Genomic DNA, 8,703 nt, shown 5'->3' with positions numbered 1-8,703 from the left:
GGGGCCGGCCCGGCCGGGTCTTCAATTCAAACAAAAAGGGTGAATAGAAGGGGAAGACAATATCAATAAGAATTTGGCCGAACTTTCACAGGAAGTGCAAAAAGACAATTTATTTAGGATAGTGATAGAGACATCAAAACTTTTGGCCAAAAAATTTAGTCACATAATCATTATTCATCTATTTTAGTCAAATAATCATTATCAACTAATCTATTGATAATCGGATTAGTTGGCAATGACAAATAAAACAGAAAATGAGGCTTCCCCTCTAACTAAATCTTGGCGGAGAGGAAAACTTTCTCTTTGTTTCCATTACCCAATTAATATACAAAAAAAATGAGAGTCTGCAGCATGATGAAGAACAAATAGGGAGAACAAGAAAATGTATACCATGTAGGATGGGAAAATTACAAGGGAATGAGGCACTAGATTTCTACCTCCATTAAGCAGAACTCAGAAGGCTGACACCAAGATCTGCCTTGCTTCTTACATCCTAACAAACAACAAATATGTTACAAAAGCAAAATCCCAAAACAAGCCATCAAACGGATGAACAAACCAAAAAACTGTCATTTAAACTTCGAAGGCATCAGCTGTGCTATCCACAGAGTCCACCCGCCGGTGTTCTGACATTGGGCTTCGGTGATCTGGCTGGTCGACATTGATGGCGACCTCATCTTGCGTGCCAGAAAGTGAATGCCCGTGATGCTTTTTACTGTGCCTCAATTTAAGGATACGCGACAGCACTTGCACAATGTCTCTCATGGCTGGTCGTTTTCTCGGTACACGGTTGATACACTTGTATGCTAGAGCTGCCACATCATTGAGTTCCTGCATGTCGTATTTTCCATCGAGACTGGAATCTACAATCTCCTCCCAGCCGATTTTCCCGTCCGCGTTCATTGCAGCCTAGCCATCATAAAAACGCAACAAATCAGAAAGCTGAACATTCAACAGGTTTAGTTATCAAGAACAACCAAAAATTTGCAAATTCGGTGTTAGCTCGTGTTATATTATTTGCTATTTATTTTAAAAATTAAAAGATACCCATGCATCCATAAAGACAAGAACATCCTAAATCGAATATCAACTATGGCCAATCTAGTGAGTGGCAAATATTTATTTGTGTTCCGAATGATTAGTTTGCCTATTATATTCCTTAAGTTTCCTCGTACTACCAAGCGTCTGATTTTGATTGTGAGAGAGTGAGATAGATATCTTACTAGTTCAACATATTCCATCAGACCCTGCTGAGGATTTCTGCCAGCAATGAGTTCAAAAAGCAAAACCCCAAAGCTATAAACATCGCTTTTCTTGGTAAACGCCCTTGTTGATATATACTCTGGATCAAGGTATCCAAACGTTCCCCGTAAATTGGACGCATGGCTGTTAACCATCTCTTCCCTAGAAAGCCCAAAATCAGCTACCTGCTTGAACCAGTATAATATGTATCAAATGCACTAGAGCCCAAGAAATAATTATGGCTTAATCTGTTTTAGCCTAATATAAGATGTACAAGATTTAACCAATCAAGAATTGCCAGAAAAAGAAGCTTGAATTTCTCTAAATTGCTTGTTTCTTCCTTAGAAGCATAAACAATAAACAGTCACGAGTCACAGAAAAACAGTACCCTGGCTCTCATGGACTGATCCAACAGAATGTTGGAAGATTTAATATCCCTATGTACCACAGGAGGAACAGCCTGAAGTCAACAAAGAAAGAAGCAAAACCAAAATCATAAGCACCAAATGAATGCAATCCGTAGTCAGATGAGCTAAAAAAATGCATTTACACACAGGCATATTGCTTTAAAATTAAGGATTACCCCATCATGAAGATATTCCAAGCCTCTTGCTACATCTAAAGCTATTTGAACCCTCAAACCCCAGCTCAATAGTTCATGCTTTTCACCTGAACATCCAACTTTTGGATATTAAAAATATAAATACAAAAAAGGAACACCATATTCACAAGAACTGAGTATGCATCTGAAAACTGAAAATGAACATATGCACACTCAATGCTTCACTATTTTACTGGTTTGGTTAAAAACATCTTGTTTTTAACTGGATTAGACAAGAACCAGAAGGCATGCCAGTTTAGAGGTACAGTTGGGAAAGAAAAATCACAACTAGGGAGAAGGAGAAGAACAAAAGCAAGAAAAAGTGGTATAAGAATGCTTCAATGAAAAATAAATAAAGAGAAACACGAGCACATCAGATAACTACTTTAAATCCCCAATATACGTGTTCTGATATTTAAGGGGAACCAGGTTACCGAATCCTGGAGCTGCAAAGACCAAAGCCACTACCATTTGATAATTTTGAGAGCCCAATTTCCATATCCAGGTCCAGTTTAGTCCTTGAAGACTTTCAGAAAGTCAGGGAGGTTTGATGATGCACTGTCTAGTAAGTGTAGGATAAAATGTAAATAAATAACACATGGTTGAAAGCTTCTGTAGATAAGCTGGGTGCAATGAATGAAATTTATAAAGTTTAAATCACCATAAATTTTCAGGTTAAATATAGCAGTATATCTAGAATATGTAGGAAACTGGCAAAAGTTTAAATCACCATACTTTTTCTGACCAAGAATAGCACATCTAGAATTTTAGATTTCCTTATGACCATTTATCATATCAACCATACACATTGAGTTACAATTTATGCCAGCATATTTCAAAGAAACATTTCTAACTTTCTAAACATGCAAGGTTGCGGTTAACCTGGACAGCATTCCAGGGAAAAAAATAATATAAAATATGTAGTCACTACTGCTTGCAAGTAAAACTATAGATATAGATAGAGTTCATTGCCAGCTTACTATACAAATGAGAAGCCAGGCTGCCTTTACTCATGTAGACATAAATAAGTATATGCCGGCCTCTTTCTGCACAATACCCAACCAGGTTCACAAGGTTCCTGTGATGCAACCTTCCCAATAACATAACCTGACAAAAAACAAAATAGATTATATCTCAAGTCCAAAGAGAATTCAGTGGCATCTTCTATAGACAACATGGAAAATTACTAGTCTTAAGATACATTTAAATAGGATAAAGTCAATCAGACGAGCACAGCAAGAAATTCCCCCTTAAGTCGGTGTGAGTTCCATAAGATGGTTAATGTGCAGATTGCAGATATGAAGGAAATTTTTCTTCAAAGTGAATTCTGCTAATTTGAAATAGTTGGATTTTCTTAAATCTTTGTTTGTTTCTCTCCTCAGTCTGAGGATGACCAGATTCAACAACTTTTTTAAAATTCAACCTAATATCCCAGTCAAAACATGTATTCTTAGAAAAACCAGATAACCTTCTAAACAACTTCCAGGGTACAATGAAAGAAGAAAAGCTTTTCCGAACCAGGAATTTGGAATAAGCTTGACTAGGGCAGAAATAAAAATGAAAAATATCTCACCACTTGGCAAGTGTAAGCGACATAATGTTAGCACTGATCCAGTTGTGCATGGTGTCTATTGTCCTCTTCTATTTTATTTCCAATCATAACCATTCAGAAACTGACATACTCTGAGATCTAATAATACTTCAACAGTGGGTTACACCTGCACAGGTATCCTAATGGAGGAAGCCTTTAGGTTGCTTAAGTTTCAATTGTTCCTTTTGAGCAAATGTCAGAGTGGTGAATACAAGTTCTCTGATGGGCTCTGACTGTTGTCTTCTGAATTATTTCAACTTTCTCCCCACTGACTTGGAGAGAAACATTACTCAACCAAATTATGGTGTAAACTCTCCATCACCAAATATTGCAACCTCAAAAAATTAATTAACAGTAGATTCAAAAAATTTATACAATAAATTTCAATTCCTTTTCCATGGTTATTATTATTATTACTATTTTGGGCTCTAAATCACCTTTGCATCTTCTGACATCCTAATTCATGTGCAACAAGAAATTCGTAGACGAAAGGTAAGTAATTTATTAATTCTGATATTAATGCTTTGACCATCAGAAGCAACATGAAGTTGAAAAAGGGATTATTTTCAGAACTTGAAAAAAGAAACATGACAAGGACATGAGGTCAAGAGTTCTAGTTGTTTTAGAACTTTATAAGTCTAGTTGTGTTAGGATTTCATCCATTTAGATTAGGATTCTTTGATTTTATTAAGATGCATTTTAGTTTTATTAGGAATTTTAATAGATTATGTGATAAAATGTCATAATAGGTTATTTACCAAAAAATAAAAAAAAAAAGTGGTAATAGGTTAACGTATTAGATAGGATTAGTTTTAAAAGAGTTCTAGTTGTTCTAAAGTTTTATCAAACTTAGAAATATGGCAGGTTGGTGTAATCCAAAACTACAGTTTCCTGATAAGGTTTCTTGAGACTAAATAGAAATATTTGAAAGAGCTTGGGCTCTCTCCTCCCCTATTCGTCTTTATTCTTGATCCTCCTTCTCATCTTCTTTTCCTACCTTGGTTCTCCCTCAAAGATCCTACTTAAAAAAATGTTTTGTTACATATAAATTTTGCAAACTGTGAAAATATTCACTTTTTTCTTCCACATCTCACCATTGGCTATGTAATATTCTCATGTTGATATGGACCAGTGGTAGCTATTCATCAAATATATTCATTTGGAAAAAAGTAGTTCTTGGACATGGAGGACGGATATAATTTTGATCTCTGGCATATTTGACAAATACTTGTATGATCTATTCATACCCAATGTTATGTCAAGTAGAAAACAGGCACTTCATATATTTCAAAATGTTGTAACAAATGTACCTATGATAACTCTTAGAAAAACACTGGCTGCAAGCTAAGTTCAAATTACTATTTTTTGGAGCTTGTGCTGAAAATTGTTGACCAATTTTATGGTCCCATTACAGTGTCCTCAGGAAACTATCAACCAAAATACTTATAATAAAAATAGTGAGTTCTTCTCAAGATGGTATTCAAGTATGACATGTTAACTAGCTATTAAATAACCAAATATGTTTACCATAACTCAAATCCGTGAGTGTAGAAAAGAAATTGACTATCATGTGCCTAAAACAATAACACCACTAACCTCTGTTTGGAATTCTTTCTCTCCCTGTTTGGAATCAGTTGCAAGCACTTTAACAGCAACTGTCTCACCAGTAGACATCTGAGCTTTATACACAGGACCAAATGCCCCTTGACCAATCAATGTGGTAAAATTACAAGTTGCTTTTTGCAGATCCCTGATTTGATATCAAGAGAAACACAGGTAAGAAATGAAAGGAAAAGAAGTACTGCATATGTTATCATATACACACACACACACACACACACATATATATATATATATGAGTGTGTGTGTGTGTCTTTATACATGTATATATATATTCTTTAGTTTTTCTATTTCGTAATATTCTCGTGCTAATTTGTTATATTTCGGTGGTTTAAGGTTATGCAGACAAAAGAAAAAAACTAATAATTCAAGCTTATGAGAGAGAGAGAGAGATTAAAGTATCTACAATATCCAAAGTTCCAAAAAAGACATCTGAAAGAGAACAATTTAAATACTACAAACAATAACTAAATAATATATTGTCTGAATCTCATGGTAATATTTCAAACCTTGTTGGCATTCCAACTCCAGAGGTTGCAAATCTAGTAATACATAATTCTCTCCCACAGGTTTAAAGATCAAATTATCCATAAAATCAACCAGTGAAGAAATAGAGAAGACAATGATGGGTTAAGAACTTCTAGTCATATTCATTGTAAATCCATCATCTTCATGCCGCATGACAACCCCTGTCCTTTCCTTTTGGTTCATGTATAATGTTTGATGGCCTAGGAATTGGGTAAACATCCATTTTTAAGAATCAATTCTACATTCTACATGGAACTATTATGTTTGATATTAAAGTAATATATAAGATATTCTCATGCAATGATAAGAAATCAGCCTCTCAACAACCTTTTGATCTTCAAAAGCATACCATATTTTCATCAGAAAACACCATCCATGTCAGGAAAGATTGAAATTTTATATCAGGCACCATTCATGTTAGTCTAACAGGTTATCCAAGAAAACATACTTGTATGAGTACTCAAGTATTCCTGATGCAGAAACCACATTTTTTTTAAGTCCTCCAACTGCAAGCCACAAAGACATGCCATTCTGCCCAGATATTTTGGGTGATTCTGTCCCAACAGATGAGTCTGATAATACCGTACAAGAATCAGCACCATTAGCACGAATGGGGATGGTTGCTGCCCTCCGAGAACTGCTATTCCCAATTTGCGAGCGTCTTCTATGGTACCTAATACAGAACAGCGCAAATATGGCCAAAAGCACTCCAATTACCACCCCAATGGAGATGCCAATGATCAGTCCAGATGATTCTCCTTTCATCTCCTTGCTTGTGAGTAATTATTTGTTATTCGAGAAGCCAGTCCATTGTGAAACCTGAAAAATATTGAATCATTTCTAAGCAAAAACTGAATAATTAGTGCCATTTGTTTTCCACATAATTACCATCTCTAAATTCCTTTTCCTTTTGGCCCGTTTTAGCCAACAAGTTTAGGCCTTAGTTGCCAAAAGGAACAGCACAGAGCTATTGAAAGACAAGCCCAGACTTGAAGGGATGCTTTCCAGACAACACTCAAGCTCTATGGGATGGCATATCCAGCCCCAAAGCAAGAGTAAAGAATCAACTCTTGCTGGCAGAAAACGAAATAAACAGTTTGAACAAAGTAGTAGAGATTAACAAATTAAAGAATATTCTAGATTCCGATAGGAAAAGTATTCTCGCAGATCCTATATGGTAATTTCAACATCAAACATAACAAAACCCTGCAAAGCGAAAAACTTGCACAAAATTTTAACCTATAAATTAGTCAAACAAACTGGAAAGTTCTGAAGCCAATACCAAGCTGGGAAATAACAAGCGTTTCGTGAATTGTTACTATTGCAGCATATGCAGTCCAAAGCTTCGTTCTATTTACTATTTAGGTCCAAAACGACAAATGCAACTGATCTGATCCGCCTTTTTTCAATCACACTAAGACCGAAAAGTCTTTTAATGAACCAAACATAAATCAAAATATGCTCTGTTCGGTTGACAAGAAAATATAGGACAGACAGTAGTTAAAAAAATATCCATCGGAAAACAACAGTGCTAGGAGTTTCAGCCAAATAAACAAACGTGAAGCATAATACTGACCAGTGAACAGTTCCAGATTCCGTTTCTTCCTACGATGTTATCGGCGTCCAGGCCGAGGGTTAAGAAAATGAAAATTCGGCCGCAAATCAAACAAACTGGAGAAAAGTTCAGATCAAGACTAAAAAATAAAAAAAAAAAGAGAACAAATTGCCGAAACTAAGGCATTGAAGAAATTGGTGGGAATCATAGGTTTACCCGTTGAATGATGTTCAGAAACAGTTGCTGATTTTCCGAAGCGGAGAAAACGGACAAGTGTTCGCCGAAAGACTTCCCGGCGAGAAGCCACGCAGGAGAGCAGGAGAGCAAGAGAGCAGAAAATGAAATCTGAAGTCGACCAGACGGAGGAATTGTCGGAATGAAGGAAAATGCAGAGAAATGTTGGTGTATACTTGTAGAATGGTTCTTGGGCAAATTTCCGGTACGGCGGTTCCACACTACTGCAGATTACGTTCGGCCACGTGTCGTGGAATTTGCGGACTATGCAATTGGAAATGGCCATCGCGGATAAACAGCTTGGTATCGGTCGCAGTGGATTTTTTTTTATGCTGTTTTTAAATTCCGTGAGTCGCCGTTTGGACAATGAACCCCGCCTTGGACGAGAAGATACAGTCGTTCCCAAAAATACCCTTGCGAATTTGGTATTTGGTATGTTATATGGGTAACCGTCTGTATATTTGGACAAACGAAACGAACGTATTTTGTTGTCCGAAAGGGACAGGGACAAAAGTGGAAATATAAAGTCAATCGAAGGAGCAAAAGGCCATGGATTGGGTCACTTGGCAACTCCGGGCAAGTTACGCTATCATTTCGTTATTTACCCCAAATTTTTTTAACTATTTGACTAATGCTGACTTAAATTTTGATTGGATTGAATTCTAACTTAATTGTGTTGCGTCTTCTAACGTTTTACTAAGAAAGTAAGTCTTTATTTATAAGTTTATGGTTCAATCTCCTCCCATATTATTTTAAATGAAATATTATATTATCCACATCAATATAACATATATTTAATGTGAACAATATAATATTTATCCCTCCATGCGGAGCAAAAAATCACGTTTAATTACTTTAATATCAACTTTTGATTAATAATTAAAGATAATATATTTAAAAAGATGAAATATATTTTAATAATTAATTAAATTTTAACTCTCCATTTTTAATTAAAAATTAATATTAAAATAATATGATCTAATAATATGAGAAGAGCTAAATCCATAATTTACATAATCAATAGTTGTTACTCACCATTGATTGGACATTTTAGAATGGCATGAATTATTACTTATACTATCAACATAAATGTACTTCACGAATTGGTACAATAGTGACAACGTGATCCAAATTTGAGTTTAAGTATCATTAATTTTAGAGTTTATTTGGTATTGTTTTGCTTTTAAAATATAATATTTTTCCACAAACATATGTATATATGCACATAGTTCATCACCATCTTTAAATCCCTGACGTAGATTTCTTCTTTCTCTAAAAATTTATTATTTGATCTCAAATTAATCAATGGAAATCATGGATTACTTCATTGTC

The 8,703-nt window shown here is 35.2% G+C and overlaps 1 protein-coding gene across 2 annotated transcripts; it reads right to left on the bottom strand.

Moving 5' to 3' along the window:
- Positions 1-243: 243 nt before the first annotated feature.
- On the bottom strand, positions 244-7,522 carry LOC127812116 (calcium/calmodulin-regulated receptor-like kinase 1). Of its 2 annotated transcripts, XM_052352445.1 has the most exons (9): positions 7,354-7,522; positions 7,159-7,253; positions 6,031-6,401; positions 5,031-5,184; positions 2,824-2,950; positions 1,826-1,911; positions 1,631-1,702; positions 1,224-1,427; positions 244-909 (listed from the first exon to the last, which is right to left on the bottom strand). In XM_052352445.1, the coding sequence occupies exons 3-9, from the start codon at positions 6,345-6,347 to the stop codon at positions 574-576; spliced, it is 1,296 nt and encodes a 431-aa protein (XP_052208405.1). In that variant the 5' UTR covers positions 6,348-6,401; positions 7,159-7,253; positions 7,354-7,522; the 3' UTR covers positions 244-573. The 2 variants fall into 2 exon arrangements, with proteins under 2 accessions (XP_052208405.1, XP_052208406.1); XM_052352446.1 differs by lacking the exon at positions 7,159-7,253.
- Positions 7,523-8,703: the final 1,181 nt, after the last annotated feature.

This window comes from Diospyros lotus, chromosome 10 (assembly GCF_014633365.1).
Source record: "Diospyros lotus cultivar Yz01 chromosome 10, ASM1463336v1, whole genome shotgun sequence".
NCBI classification, from domain to species: domain Eukaryota; kingdom Viridiplantae; phylum Streptophyta; class Magnoliopsida; order Ericales; family Ebenaceae; genus Diospyros; species Diospyros lotus.
The sequence above is the reverse complement of the archived record's forward strand: the minus strand, read 5'-3'. Positions and strand labels throughout refer to the sequence as shown.